This window comes from Coenobita brevimanus, chromosome 27 (genome assembly GCF_032717465.1).
Source record: "Coenobita brevimanus isolate Jiangsu-jjx chromosome 27, ASM3271746v2, whole genome shotgun sequence".
Taxonomy (NCBI): domain Eukaryota; kingdom Metazoa; phylum Arthropoda; class Malacostraca; order Decapoda; family Coenobitidae; genus Coenobita; species Coenobita brevimanus.
In genome coordinates this window covers 4,696,503-4,713,385 of record NC_136980.1, presented here as the reverse complement: position 1 = coordinate 4,713,385, position 16,883 = coordinate 4,696,503, and the positions used below count along the sequence as shown (strand labels likewise).

At 41.2% G+C, this 16,883-nt stretch overlaps 2 protein-coding genes across 2 annotated transcripts in view; one reads left to right on the top strand and one right to left on the bottom strand.

Annotated features, from left to right (window-relative positions):
* LOC145394554 (palmitoyl-protein thioesterase ABHD10, mitochondrial-like) overlaps window positions 1-6,232 on the bottom strand; it is a 28,155-nt gene extending 21,923 nt beyond the window's left edge. The window contains exons 1-2 of the mRNA XM_080268392.1: window positions 6,225-6,232; window positions 5,163-5,206 (exon numbers count right to left, since the gene is read on the bottom strand). The gene's annotated coding sequence lies outside the window, so the exon portion shown is untranslated. The remainder of the gene's footprint in view (window positions 1-5,162; window positions 5,207-6,224) is intronic.
* LOC145394358 (jerky protein-like) lies at window positions 1,596-3,046 on the top strand. Its single transcript, XM_080268232.1, has 2 exons — window positions 1,596-1,782; window positions 2,277-3,046. Exons 1-2 carry the CDS (start codon window positions 1,596-1,598, stop codon window positions 3,044-3,046), a joined length of 957 nt encoding a protein of 318 aa, XP_080124358.1.
* Window positions 6,233-16,883: the final 10,651 nt, after the last annotated feature.

Sequence of the window (16,883 nt, the reverse complement as noted above, 5' to 3'; positions counted from 1 at the left end):
ATCGCACAATACGGATTTGTACTTACGCAGTCACCTATAGTGTGACCAAAAAATATACACTGCAGTCACAAACACATATACCGCGGTGAGTTGTTGGCGTTGGAGCTCCGGCCTGCTGAAAGTCAAATGCAACACGTGATGACCTCAGGAAAACGGTGCACTCTGACTGGTCACAGGACGTCACATCCTCGTGTACCCCCATTAGCTGCTGGGGGCATCCACCTTTGTTTTATGGTGGTCTCCTGCCTTGTGCCAGCATCTGAGGTAGGGTCTGGAGGTGCCAGGGACAGTGAGTGTGGCCAGCTGAGCCAGTCAGGTTGGTGGCCTACACTTTTTTATCAGCTAATGTCTAGGAACCTTTCTTATGTATTTTTAATAACTTTCTGTGTATGAGTACCACTCAGGGATGAGTGAGGCTGGTCACTCTCATCTTAAATGTCGGGACCAACTACCTAGCCCCAGGCTCCTACGCTCCTCATGGGGCAATGTAGGATTGGATGATGGATGGATGGATGGTATGAGTACCAGTAGGGTGGTTTTCTGAAGGGTTTGGAAGGGATTTGTGGTGAAAAGGGTGGCTTTGGAAAATGTCCAGTCTAGGTTAGCCCTTTATAATGGAAACATATGGAATGCATAATGCGGAAAAGTACAGCACAGCGTGTTGTCAGTCTATATTACCCGTGTTATAGGATGGAGGACTGTATATTGTATAAGAAATTAACTGTATGTTTTGTTTTTTTAATGCGGTCCAGAAACCAGGTGCATGTCCAAGTGAAAACTGCTTCCAAACAAAATAACTCCTGAAAATATATAGTCTCACAGCTATTGAGACTCATTATGAAAACTGGTTAAAATCCTTTACTGATATGGCACCTGTCTTTCATTCTGCTGCATTTGGAAATGCAATCATAGGTAAATACAATAAAACCTCGATTTAACGGCATTCATTCTAACGGCAACCCCAACTAAAGGCACAAATTTCCCGAGGAATATTTTATGCAAAAAAAATAAATAAAAATTCCCCTCAAATGGATCAAAATTAGAAAGAAATTCAAATGTGGCGGGCGCCGTGTGCATCTCGATCATCTGTTTGCAGTTTCCCGCCAACTGGGTATGTTTAATGTTTATGCTCACCAACTACATCGCCTGATTCATGTTTCAATATACTGTACTGTATTTGGTTTTCCGTTAATACGGACTACTTGATGCCAGATTTTATATTCATTATAAAAATAAAAAAACACCATCACTTTTATAACTCGTATAACTCAAAAATAGTATACTTGCTGAATAAACTTATATGTAAACACATAACGGCGAATCGTCCTGACAGCGAAAGGTCCTGACAGCGAATTGTCTTGTTATTGTTGTGACGGCGAATTGACCTGACGGCGAATTATTCCAAAACCTCTTCCACCCGCCTAGCCTAACTCAAAAGCGTCCAACGCGTGTGCTTATTTCGCAGGATTTTGTGACTTTTTTAGGCAGTGATGATGCCAGAAGTTCAGGAAAAACGGTCAAGGAAGGTACTGACACTCAGAAAAAAGCTCGAAGTGGTGCAGAGATTGGAGAGAAATGAGTCTAGGAGGAGTATTATGGAAACGTTTGCAATTACTTCTTCCACCATCTACGATCTCAAGAAACAGGCAGCCCAGATTAAGGAGTTTTTTGCTAAGAGTGAGACCAACAAAGGGATAGAAAAGAGGCAGAACCTACGGCATCCTAAATTAGAAGAACTTGATTGTGCATTATATGAGTGGTTCCAACTTAAGCGTTCCGAAGGTGCACCTATCTCATTGAACAGGCCAAAATATTTTACGAGAGGCTAGGTATTACCAACAAGTGTGTTTTTTCATCTGGCTGGTTGCACAGATTTAAGCTTCGCCATGGCATTAGGTCCATTGATGTCAGTGGGGAACAAATTTCTGCTAGCCAAGTGTCTGCTGACGAATATAAGGAAATATTTCAAGGCATCATCAACAAGTACCATCTGTCAGCTGATCAGATTTACAATGCAGATGAAACTGGGCTGTTTTGGCGTTTGCCAGGGTCTACCTTAGCAGGTAGTAATGAGAAGGTGACACACGGTTTTAAACAAAATAAAGCCAGCACTTCGGGGAAACACAAGATAAAGTTATTGGTGAGTGGTAAATATGCCAAACCATGGAGTCTTAAGAAAGTAGCCCACCTGCCTGTTCATTACAACCACCAGGGAAACGCATGGATGAGCTGTGAGGTGTGTAAGCAGTGGTTCTTTCATGTATTCATTCCTGCAGTCAAGGAGAATTTAAGGCGTCTTGGCAAGCCTGAGGACACAACAGTTGTACTCCTCTTAGACAATTGTAGGGTGCATCCCCCCACCAGTGAATTAGTCTCAGGGAATATTTTTGCTGTCTATCTGCCCCCTAACATCACAAGTATGATCCAACCTACGGATCAAAAGACTCTCAACAGAGCATGGCGAAAGTTGTGGCCCACTGTGATGCAAGATACAGACCACTTTGATGAAGATGGCGAGTTTGAGGGATTTGCTACCGCCCAGAGACCCAAGAAGAACATTCGCGACATGATTAATGGCAGTGATAAGATGGAGGTTGAAGACGAAGAACTGGAAGACTGGATGGACTTAGAAGACAATGTACCCATCACAGAAACACTTGATACTCATGAAATTGTTGCTGCTGTGCAAGGACAAGCACCAGAAGTTCAAGAGGAGAAGAGTGATGAGGAAATAGTGATACCCGATGTGCCCTGGGCTGAGGGATTGGCAGCATTAGACACTTTCAACACTTTCATAAGGTTTGCTGAGAGGCAGCCTTCACTCACTGCTCAACATATTCTATCACTGCACAGTATATGCAATATTCTACAGGATGCACGGAGAAAGGCCAGCAAACAGGCAGACATCCAAACCATGTTTGCCAGAGCCAAAAAGAGGGCCATCATAACCTCTAGCGACCTCCAGCCTCAACCCTCAACCTCAGTCCAAAGTGACCTCCCTATGGTACTGGATGAAGATCCTGACAATCCACCAGTAAGCCCCTAGTAACCCCAAAGTGAACAAAATTAGCATGTAAGGTTAGATTTATGAACTAGTGTTACAGACTTCATAACTTACTGAACTTATTTACTTAGTGCCATCAATTCTACTCCACCCTGCCAACTAACTTACCTGGATTACTTTACAGTACTTTACCACAACACCACACCTACCTGCTTTTTGTTCTAAATATAATTTTTTTTTAGCTGGTTTTGTATGTCTGCACATGTTTATATTCTTAAAAATGTGTTAAAATGTGTTGGCGTGAGTTCCGGGGGTATCGATAAATTACATTGAGCCTCCTGACTGAATGTAAATAAAATAAAATGTTTGCACATTATGAAGGTTCATGTTACACCATAAGCCACATTTCTTTAGATAAAATCTCTCAAAACTGATACGGTATCTCATGAGAAGGAATATTGATGAGCTTTTGACTCACCTATGAATTTATGCGAGAGTGTACATACACTATCGTGGTGTAAGCCCCAATCTAATGGAATTTCGTTTTTTCTGGCATAATCAGGGCTCCCTAGGGTACTGTTAAATTGAGGTTTTACTGTATTATGCTTAGTTGTGTGGCTTTATTTATGGAAAGTGGTTACACAAACTTAACTAAACAAGACCTAACCTAACCACAAAGGCCACATGCTGTACTTATACTATCCTCCTTTTCTGTGGTTAGGACCGACAGATGCCAAGGATGAAGACGGCTTGGGATTAATGCATGTCAACAGCATAGTGGTCTATAAGGTGGACAGACAATTTCTTGGTGAAACAGCATGCATAAAAGCCTGTGTAGCTTGGTGGGACAGAGGAAAGCTTCTCATCCCTCACTGGATAATGTCATGTATACCACATTGTGCCCGGGACAATCCCAGTTATGACAGTGAATAATTTGTTTTGTTCAACCATTAAATTGCTGTCTCAGTATTTCCCAGCGTATGACCCAGAAGATTCAGTTACATCCACATATCCAGAGGTACTGCTATGAATAGGGCCAAAAATTTTGTCCAAGAATATGACTGGCCGGAAGATGCCAAAATCAGAATGTGACTCTCATGGTTAAATTAGGCTTTGTTTGGCTCTAGTTTAGATTGCTATGATGTATCCCCAGCCTCATCTGGACAGGTACCCAGTGGACTGCAGGCTGAAGTTCTCCTCCTGCTGCAGTCCATCATCCTCTTTTCGGGGGATAGGGGGGGAGCTGCAAGCCATTTGTACAACTGGATAGTGCAGCCACCTGATTATGCTGATGCCAACACAGGAAGGTGGCCCTCTCCACTATCCTTTGCATTATATCTAAAACTTCATCCATCTTTTTTTTTTTCTTCTTCTTTTTAAAATCAGGCCATCACCAATTTTATTTAGCTGTGGGAGATCTACTGGAGTGAAGGATATACAGAAGACTATTTAAATCTCCCAGTTCAAGCCTCTCCAGTGTCAGTTACAATTGTCTGGTGGTAGCATGATTAATATGAAAAAGGGTCACTGCACTAAGGCAGTAAACAGTCTGCACAATTCCAAGTGTAAAACATGAGTTTCAACATTAAATTTTTGACTCAAAATAAGGCCGTGTCTTCCCTTCCCATACATAACAGGGTCCAACAACTGTCTCTAAAATAATGTGTGGCGTCAAAAACTGTTCTAAATACAAACATTTAAACGTAGTCTATTGACAGCCAGGTGTTTATTATTATCACCCAGAAACCCTAATTTAACTGGCTTATGGGCTCCTTAACCAACAACACCTTACTAACCCTGCTGCTGATCTATAATGATCAAGCCAAATACATCGTTATCTGACAGGAAGGCATGATCCTCGGAAGACATACTCTCCCTCCAAGAACACATCTGGAAACTATAGGACTGGCAAAGACTTGACTCTTTTCATTCAATGTGGGTAAATGTAAGACCTTCCACTTTGGTCATAAGAATCCCCAAATTACTCACCTGACCAGCAACCCATCCAAGAAGATTCCACAGAAAAGATCTTGGCATTCTCATCATCACTGATTTAAAATTCAGTGCATACATCAGAGGGTCTGCAGCCAAAGCTAACTTCTACATAGAACATTCGCTTATACAGATGATGAAGGATCTGTGTCTCAATTGAACTTACATTTCCCCTATCTGGAGTACTGTGTGCAGGTCTGGTCACTGCATCTGCAATAAGACAGGAAAGCTCTGGAAGACATAAGAGGCGTGCAACAAAATGGGTACCCATAATTAAACATGTCCCCTATGAAGAGTGACTTAAGAAACTGAACTTCCCAAAACTGGTAGACAGGTGGACCAGGGATTGCCTGATAGGAACATTCAAAATACTGTAAGGAAAAATACTTAAAAAATTAAGAGCACATATTTTCCACTTACACAAACCAGGGCTCAAACACACAGCCTCTTTAAACCTAAACAAAATTTAACAAAAAAGCACTCGTTCACACAATCAGACCCTTGGAACAGACTACGGTACCCCAAGAGGCCTATCTATCAATCTATAGCTAGACACCTTAACCCCTTTGGGGGTGCCAGACAAATCCCTACATGTCACCCTGTCCCCTGCCATTTTGCTGCCCTTCCACCAGCTTACAGCCCCCTCTGCCATATACAGTATCTCTCAACTACATCCCTCTACCTCATCCTCAGTCTCCTTCCCTCTCTCCCCACCCCTCACCTCACTCACATACACTCAGTTAGTCTCTCACTCCACCTAAGTTAAACTCATACACTTGAAACTTCACGACATGACATGCATATTAGTGAATGAATAAAAGGTGGGAATAATGGCTCTATAGCACACACCACAAAGCCAGTCAGGAGACATGACGTGTGTGCTGGGCATTCCCCAGGTCCTGTCCTCCCCACTTACTGTTTTTTAATCAACCCATACACCACCGACCGGGCTAATGTATGGCCCGGCCTGCACTATATGTGCAGGGAATCTTTCAACGAACGAACGGCTCTATAGATTACTTGTGCTTCCCCGTGCATTCCACTGATAAGTTTTGGTTATAGACTTTGGCTAGGTCTGGCTAATTTCTTGTAGGCCCAAAATTTCTTCTCTGAAGGCGATCACAACATTGGCAAATGCAAAATAACATGGCTACGGAAGCGTGGTTAACAATCCCTTAAAACATGCAGGCCATTAAATATTTTGAATCAAATTGACTAAAGGCCTAACCCCGTGAATGTAGGTCAAGCAGAGGAATTCCAGCGAATGAAATCGAGCGAAAACCGCTTGGTGCGATATTTTCTATAAAAGCGCAAATACTATCAATGTACAGTACTCACAGAGTTTCAGTAGTTAGCCGAACAGACAAAAGGTTTACGTGCCATATCAGTCACATTTTGCTACACTGCTTAAATCGACCACTTTAATCTCAGCCCTCTACGCTCTACCTTCTCAGCTGTTCTAATGTAAACATCGCGATGATCACGGTCGCGGCGTTGTATGATCGTATCTTTTCATGATAAAAGTTTACAAAAATATTTGTTGTAAATAAAAGGATGACGCAAAACATCTGGAACACTACAGTTCACATACATTGAGACTATTGACCAAAAGAAAAGAAGTGACGTCACGGTTTTTTTTTTTTTTTTTTAAGCATCGTCTGAATCATGCTCCCTATCTGATGGTGAACTGTCAAAACGACAGGAACATTAAAGTATCACTGTTTATTCATTTATGGCATCACACATTTTTTGCACCATCAAGGGCGGAGGGGTCCGGGTCTAGGCTACTCAATCAGACATTTCAAACAAGAATTAGTTGCTCAATCCTGAGTGGCATTGTGAGTGCAATAAATGTTAACCAGTCAGCTTATCTCTGATTAGATAGCATCGAACTGCATACCGACATTCTAATGCCACATACCATCAGTTCTGCAATCATGCTCCCTATTTGATGGTGAACTGCCCAAACGGCAAGAACAGTGGCCCAGGGCTAGGTTACACATTTGAAATGTTTCAGACAAAAACTAGTTGCTCATCCTCGAGTGGCATTGTGAGATCAATAAATAGGCGTTTTTTGTAGCACCTCGGAAAGTCAAAGGGGTTTGAGATTCCGCTTTGGAAAGTTACTCCTCACCGAGGAGTTTGCCTCTTCAGTGATGCATACCCAAACTACCAATCAGCGTGTTGTGTAGCGGAGTGTAGCCAGTTAGGGAGTTTAGCATGGTGTTTAATTCGCAATGCCAGAAGCTAACGATTCATTTTTTATATTATAATGCATAACAAATAATCATGTTAATGACTATATGACAATAAAGAATTCTAACAATGTACTTTATTACGAAAATCAATCAATTTAAATGTTCCGTCTCGCACCAGCTCGCACCTCCAGCCTCAAAATGGCCGACGCGTCCAATGAATTGACTGTGGTTTTAGCTTCGTTCCAACCAAAGTACAAAATTACAAAATTCTTACGTACCGTCTCAGTCAGTCATAAGTATTTTCATGTTATGTGTTTTTTGAGGGATATAGATGCATTTCCAAACCGTGAAATGTGCTTGGATCCCAAAATTTTCCAGTTTATCATGTCTTACCGCAGGAACTGCAGCCATTGAAACAAGTTTACAAATCCACCGCGAGGTAGGGCTTACATGAAAAGAATTGGAGAGTAAATGGTTTCTACTGGCCTTAATTTCTGCTTCGGAATGGAACGAAAATTGTAAGTAATGCTCCTACGTTTATCTTAGGAGCATAAAATGTCATTATGAAAAAGTTGTCATCTCATTTCCTTGCAGACTGGCTATGTACGACAGTTCTTCCAGGGCTCACAGTGCTCGTTCGTCTGGCTGTGCTATTGCTTAGCGTTCTGTAAACTCCAACAGTGGAAACCCAAACCCTTTTGACTTTCCGAGGTGCTACAAAAAACGCCTAATGTTAACTCCCCTTAAACCCTTTATGGGCCACATCCCGTTGGATTACCTTATCCCACAAAACCACTAGTCATCTATATACTGTATAGATGATTGCTGCCTAGTAAATGGCTTTTGGGTTATAGAAAAACATTTGGCTTGGCACTCAGCACAGAGTTACCAGAGGGTAGCACTACACTGAGCGAGCGAATGGTGGATGCCCCACCATTAGACATTACCAAACTGCACTATTTAGGACTGACATACTAATGGCATACCTTGTTTTGTATGTCACTGGTGTTTTGGCACCTGAAAGTGCCACGGCAATTTTCCCCAAGAAGCAACAGGACCATCTACACCTCAAGATACACTCACAGTCATCACCCTGCTAATGTCTTCCCGTGCAACATACAGTGTTTAAACATGATATGGTTATTACTTTGTATTGTACCTGACTACTGTACTACCAAAACCCTGGACATCCACAGTAACTTCCATGACCAGTCATTTAATCTTTACAATAGATTTGGTGCTGGCTTTGCACAAGATCCCAGCAACACCCAGGGGTGTTCTGACCTATGAAGGGACAGTTATTCAGGATGGATATGGCAGTCTTGGTACTGTGCCATGGGCTGGGAGGCATATTCCTAGATTAGCTGTATGGGTGGCTCTCACTCAACACCAATGTCATTAAATATTCATGATGCAGGAATGAATCATGTTCTTGACAGGGAAATGCTGACATCAGTGGCATGCCCCACTACACCAATCATTCACCTGCCAATTGAAGAAACCAGACTATCCAATTCTCCTCTGCAATACAGTACAGTAATAAGGATGTGGCAAGTTGTTGTTTAACCTTGTCTCATTATTCCCTGCTAACTCTCCACAATTTCATTACTTCCACAGGTCACAGTAGGCTATCCCAAAAGCCTCCTAGCATGTCTCCCAACTACATAACCTTTGATCGCCTACAGTACCATAAATAGGGTGCCCACTTTTCCTGATCCTTGCTCTCATCTCACTGCTGTCCTCAGATTAGCACCCCCTTTGCTGCTTGGATGAGGACAACCTAACTCCATGTTGGCTGTGACCTGGGAGCATTGTTTAAAAAGCCCAGCAAACATTCCTTTACTGAGTACAGTATAGACAACTAACCCTTTCCATTGCAGCACATCCACACATGATCTAAGTCTCATAAGAAATGCCATAAGATTAATGCAGTGGTCATGGGTCTTGAAGAAGCCACCTTTCATCTTGATCCTCCTGCCTCATCCCCCTTTTGTACATCACACATAATCCCTCACACAACGTTTTTTCATCTTACCATAATCCATCCATCCATCATCCAATCCTACGTTGCCCCATGAGGAGCGTAGGAGCCCGGGGCTAGGCAGTTGGTCCTGGCATTTAAGATGAGAGTGACCAACCTCACTCATCCCTGAGTGGCATTACGTGAGCAATAAACCCCAACCACTCCTTGGATATAAACCTTCACTGGCTCAATCCGATTGGAGCACAATAATTACCCACTAAACCACCAGGTGCCAAAATTCGGTTATATGGCTAGCACCCAGCATAGTAAGTGGTTATCATAACACAAAGAAACTCTGGGAGTACATAGCTGAAGTGGCCAGTTTTCTACAGTCCACCAAGCTGACATCCAGATACGCCTGGGGTCACATCAACAATGAAGACATAAGAAGACACCCTTAAAAAATAATTTAATAATAATAATAATGATTGACTGAATAATAATAATAATAAAAATATCATCACCCCCTTTAAATACCCCATGATAAACTCTGGCCTCTGAAATTGTCCCCAAATGTCTTTATGCTTCATGGATGTGGCTATCAGGGACCTACACTTTCCTACAGTTTACATCAGAATCTATATATGAATTATGAGATGCCCCTGTTGTAGTATCACAATTCACAATCAGCTAATGACTATGGCATCAGAATACACCCTCTGCAATGTGTCAGAAAAAATTAAAAAATATATACTGGTAATAATGCAACACAGTGGAGCCCTGCATTTTGCGCCTAATTGGTTCCGTGAAAAATACTGCGAACTGAGAAACTGCTGAAGTTGGGGCATTGATCCTATGGGATATAGGCTAGTTGATTCCAGGTCCCATGCCATCTCCCTCCAAAACCCATTTATGCAATGTAAAATTTACTGATCACACCTGAAAAGAAACTGGTATTAATACAAAGTACAGTACATAACAGGCTGGAGCAAGGTGTTTAGTGGAAGGGATGGGGGTGTAATTTCCAAGGCAGGTGGTGAGACTACTGCGCCCCGCCACCTCTGGCACCTCCATCCTTCTCTGCCTTCGTTACCTCCGTCTCTCCACACAACACTTCCATCCTGTGCTGCATCTCTTCTGTCTGCTGCTCCTACACAAACCCACAGAACCCCTCATCCTTGAGCAGGTCTTACATTTTTCCCGCCACGAACGGAGGGATTTTCGCGTGAAACCTGGTGTTTGGGAATATTTGCAGGCCACTGCTAACCATGAAACCGCAAATTATGATGTCACTAAACTTGGGGCTCCACTGTAGTAATATCATAAATGATATGTCATTATTCAGAACACAATATTTTTCATGATTTTATTAAAAAATACTGTATATACAATGTTGAAAAGTAGTATTAACCATGTTTCTGGACTGGTAATGGCAGCTGAATGGTTCATTTGGAAAGGGCAATCCATGTGTATTGTACACTCTCAGTAAAATACCTTTATGTTTATCATCATCCTGACCTGTTTTCCTACCTAAGGATGGGGTGAAGTAGGATCCAGAAACAAGGAAAAAGACTGTATGAAAGCAGGAAAACTATCAGTGGTATACCCAGTGAAATGGGCCATATGATCACTCACACATAATTCAAGTTCCAAGAATCCTGGCTCCACCTCACAGGCCTACCCATAAACAAAACATATCATTCCAAAATATAGTACAATACTTTAGTTTATTTTATCTGGGGAAGTGTTGGAAATGAATGCTTTTATGTGGTGGAGCTACCCAGTTATACAAATGTCACTCAGTTCTCCCCATCCCCCACAAGAAGGGTGATGGACTTCAGGAAGACAGCAATATCAACTGACAGTCCACTGGGTTCATCTTTAGATGAGTCTGGGGTTGCAACTACTACTACGTATCTGGGGAGCTAATGGTTAGAATACTCCAGTCAAAATGAAAGTCTTACATAGGTTCAATCCCCAGAGGTAACTGGAGGTATTTCAATCATATAATGCCCTCACGGGGCATAGGCTAGTTATATACCTTCAAATATAATGTACTAAGGCAGCCTGGCCTCAAGCCCCTACACCTTGAAGGCAGTTATTACAGGACTAGCTTTTAACGTGTGTGTGTGTGTGTGTTTTTTTTTTTTTTTTTACTTCAGATACAGCAACAGCATGATATGAGAGCCTATTATGCAAAACCAACTACCTCCATCACTTCACCCATTCAATTTGGTGATTTATTTCCAATTTTATTCTCGCTACCTCTCGAAAATTATATACAGCTTCAGATAAATTTTTCACGTAGGTTGGAGTTAGATAATGCAATTACTTCATTAACCCTTCCACTATGATGACACTTCTCCCCTGAGATGAGAAATACTGTCTAGTGGTAGCAAGAATAATAGAACAAAATTTGTTCCCAAAAATAAGATGTTAATTCTTTGCATTTCTTCAGACACTAACTCCTTCAGTATAATGATGCAGTTTTCATTTTATTTTTCCTAAAGTTCTCTCACCTTAGTTTGGCCCAGATATCCATCTTTTTGCAGCTTACATACCTCAATGGCAGAAAAAAATAAAATGCTGGAGCTCTACACCATATCCATTGCACTTCTTCATGACTAGCATCATATTCTAGTGTTACTCTACTGTTACAAGTCTGCATTCAAGATGGAGAAATGGCAATTTTAGACCAAGCAAGAATGAACAGAATATACTTCCAGATGACTTTATTCAACTCCAGAAAGGCTTTTTGAACTGGAAGGATTAGACACAGCCTTCATAACCCAATCACTACTATACTGTACCATACTCCTTTAACTTGGATCAGCTTTTCCTTCTTTTGTTGACAATTTTACGTAACTCAGTGGCAGAAAAGGGCGACGTTATGGCTCTACATTGTTTCTGTAGCACTTTTTAGTGACTACCATCATATTCTATTATTAGTCTTTCTCTAATACTCAGCATTCAAGATGGAGAGGCAGCAATTTTAGGCCCCAGTTCGAATAAAAATGGTATTGTACAGGATCATTTTTGTTTTCGTTTTTGATGGTTCCAACATGCTTGCATGCTTCGGCCTTGGTCACCTAATGGAAGCTATCCATGCTGCTCGATCTCTGGCAGCTTCCCTATTTAGTCCCTTAACCCTGAGGTCGCACTCAATGACCTCATCCCAAGTCTTTTTCAGTTTACCTCTCGCTACCATACCCCTAATGACACTTCTCACTTTTTGCATCCAAATATCATCCCCCACCCTCTCCACACGCCAAAACCATCTCAATCTACCTCTCCTCATCACAACACCAATACAATCAAGTCCCATCCTAGCTCTGAACTCTTTTATTGTAAACCTAGCCCCCCCAGACATTGCACTCAAGGACGCACTGCACATCCACCTAATCATTGCCATTTCTGTACATTTGAGCCTGCGAATATCCTCTTCGTATACTGCCCAGGACTCACTACTATACGGCACTAAACTCCCAACACGTTGTATACAAATATACAAATAGCATGGAGGGAGAGCCTTCTCAATGTCAGGAGAGGCAACAGCTCCCTGAACTTCTTCTAACCACTTCTCACTTTAGCCACAGAGCTAGCTCCTGCCCCATCTCCAGCACATAACATGTCTCCCAAATAACAAAACTCTTCCACACATTCAAGAGACTCACCAGCAAGTTCAAGCCTTTCACGCCTGGCAATGTCCATTTGCTCTCCCCGACACACCGCACACATGAAATCAGCACTATCTCACAGTGTACCTCTAATACCACTACATCTCTTAATGCATCTATCAAACACAGCACAAGATGGATTTGCTTCCCACACCCTTGTGACAAATTGCACACGGCCACCCTCACTCTTCTTTGACAGTACCACCCCTACCCCTAGATACCACCAATTTTGTTTTATCTGCATTTACTCTTAAGCCCTTGTGCCCTATATCATCTCTCCACCTCCTAAATCATTCCTCCACCTCCCTTTCATTATCTACAATCAACACCAAATCATCAGCATACAACATCTTCCTTGGGAGTCCATTTCTGAAATCACATGAAAGGGCTTCAAGTACCAAAATAAAAAACAAGGGGCTCAAGACTGACCTCTGATGCACACCAACATTCACAGAAAACTCATCACTCAAATCTCCATTCACCCTTACCTGGGTGCGAGCACCCACATACATGGCCATAACGACCCTAACCAGCCACTTCCAAGATTTCTCTTTGCCCACCTCACTACCTCTCTAGGGACTCAGTCAAAGGCCTTTCACAAATCAACAAAAATGAAGTACAGTTCCCTTTTCTTTCCTATATACAGTATTTTCCTGTCGAACAATGAATGTGGCATCAATGGTCCCTTTGCCTGGCATAAACCCACACTGCATCTCATCAATATTCACTCTTTCTCTAATCATACCATCTAGAACTCTCTCCATTACCTTCATTATCTGGTCTAAAAGCTTTATGCCTTTATAATTTCCTCTTTCCAGGGCATCACCCTTCTCCTTGTACACAATCACCTGGGACAACACCATCCATCCATCCATCATCCAATTCTACATTGCCCCATGAGAAGCATAGGAGCCCAAGGCTATGCAAGTCAGTCCTGATATTTAAGATAAGAGTGACCAGCCTCACTCATCCCCGAGTGGCATTATGTGAGCAATAAACCCCAACCACCCCTTGGATATAAACCTGCACATGCTCAGTCCGACTGGAGTGCCCTAATTACCCACTAAACCACCAGACTTCATAATTTGGTTATATGGTTACCACCCAGCATAGTAAATCGTTTCCTGGTGTGCAGGAAACCATTTGGCTTGTCACTCAGCACAGCATCACCCGTAGGCAGAAGGAAGAAGAAAGAATGAAGGGAAAAAAGACAGAAGAGGGAGGAAGGAAAGGAAGGAAGGAACAAAGGAAAAAGCAGTCACCTGAGAGAAGCACTACATCGAGTTATCAGGTCAGTGACTAACCTCACTCCTATACCTCCTGAGGCTTTCAAGATTTCAGCAGTCAACCCAGACACACCTGCTGTCTTCCCCACCTGCATCCTGCCTACTGCTCCGCTCACAGTTGCAGCATCAATCAAAGGCCAAATGCCAACCACAGGATCTGCTGGCTCCAAATCTTCCCTGTCCCCGCCAAACTCCTCATTCAACAACCGGCTGTAATGCTCTCTCCATGCGCCTTTAATATCCCCACTGTTTACCACAACTCTTACTTCATCATTCGTGACACACTGCTCAACTACGATATCCCTATTCTTCCTCTTCATCTGATTTCCCGCCTTAAAAATCATATTCTTCCCTCTCATAAACTTAAAATCAATTTGTCTGGTAGCAGCAAGAATCTACTAAATGTTATGTCCTCATGTGCAAGAGTTAATGCAATCACACTATGGGATGATTATACAGTTAGCCAGTGGCTTTATAACTTTTAAATTTCTTATGGATTCATGGATTCAGCCTCTTTAATATGACGATGTAGCTACTTTTTTATTTTATTTTTACCGCTTCTACATTGTTTCATTCACCTCATGATGGAGTGCTTGTACTGAAAGAGTTAAGTTTATATCCTGCCCCTCCTGTTACAAAAATTTGTCCTAGACTAAAAAGAAAAAAAATCACCTGGAGGTGGAAAGAAGGGAAAAAAAAATACTCATCAGATTGAAGGAGTTAACAACATCACAGTATACAAAACTAAAAGGTAAACATCATGCAGCACAAGGTCACTAATTCAGTGTTGGTATGTAAAATAGATATACACTCTATGGACACCCTGTACTCTCTGAGCTCTCAAGCTGAAAAGACATTTTCATCATCATCATTATCATAACAACTCTGTTCCTCAGTAATAAATGAGTTCATCAGGATCCTTAAACAGGATAATACAAGCAATTAAATTAAAAATATTACCAGTGAAACAAAATCATACACTACATCCAAACATTCACCAATGCATACTTTCAAAAATTTCTTGTGAAAACTTATTTCTTTCTTTCTTTTTTTTTTTTTTTACAATACAAGCATACCAACTGGATCCAACTATATTAACCCTCTCAGGCTTCTGGGCAGGGCAGATTATGTCTGTGCTAAAGTCAGCCACTCACGCTGACCCACATCTTCGTGGCCCGATATTTTGCTTTGATCGCTCTGTGAAAATACACTTTTCATGATAGAATGTTGGTTTTGGTGTAATTTTAAAGCTGAATAATTGTACCTTATCGTAGTATGTTAAAAAAAGGAGAACAAAGAAAATAAAATGACGAGTTGAAGTTAGGCAAAAAGCAAAAATTTTATACCTTGCCATAGAAACATATTCGGCAAAAAATAACGAGTAATGATAAGTAAGTTTGGTTTAAAGCATGCAAAAATACAATAAATTACCTTCACAATGATATGTAGATTATGGTAATACTGTACTTGCATTTCATTGTGAAGTAAAGCGAAAGGAAAGAGATGTACAATTTTATTTTAGTCTCGGCCACATATTCACTTCGTGATGTTTTTCTTTGATCAGTCAGTGTAAATACACTTTTTATGATAGGATGCTGGTTGTGGTGTTTTTTGAAGCTGAATAGTTGTACTTTATTGTACTATGTTCATAAAGGGAAAACAAGGAAATTAATAAGTCAAAGTGACGAGTTAAAGTTATGCAAAAACCAAAAATTATATACCATGCTGTAGAAAAATATTCACAAAGAATAAAGTTATAAAGAAATACAACCATGAGTCAGACCAGCTGTGCAGTACTGCCACGCATAGAGCAACCATTCCGTGACATCATGCTCGAGCCTCTTTGTTATGATGAGTAAACGCGATTTATGGTGAATATTTTACAAAAGTGTCGTACAATGACAATGAAAAGAGTCACTGGAATCTCTGCGGTTGGATTTGAAGTGACAATCAAAACAGTCATAAGAATCTCAAAGGGTTAACACTGCTTGGATTGTTGTATCACTGTTTCATTTATAAAGTCTTCAACATGCTTGCATGCATCAGCACTGGTCACCTAATGGTGGCTCTCCACATTGCTCGATCTCTGGCAGCCTCCCTATTCAGTCCTTTATCCCTGAGGTCATTTTTAATGACCTCACCCCAGGTCTTTTTCGGTCTACATTTCACAACCCTACCCTTGATGATCAAACTTCTCACTATCTTCACCCAATTGCTGTCCTCCATCCTCTAAACATGCCCAAACCATCTCAATTTACCCCTCTTCATCACAACACCAATACATTCCAGTCCCATCCATCCTCTAAACTCTACATTCTTTTGCTTCATAACAACATTTATCTGGCATCCTTAGTGACTATATAAGGAAATAATCTGTAAATACAGGCATTTCACAATCTCATACAAACAACTGCAACTGTAACTAGAGAAACTGATAGCTAAATCAGTTTCACAGGTAACAATGAATGTTCAACACACAAATTTTCTTAAGGTTTACTAAGGACATAACCCATTCATTGCGTCAGTGTTTGTTTATATGTACATCCCGTGTGCAGCAGTTTTCAAATATTTAGAATATTAGAAAAAATATATATACAGTATTATCAAAAGATAGAGAAAAAAATCCTGTGTTCAATGGTAAATAACACAATACAGCAAACAAAAAAATAACCTCTGATACAGGTCCGTGAAGTAATAAATATTCCCTGTGCAATGGTGCCAGGCGAATGATGTATTATAGTTATACTGTGTCGTCAGTGTCAA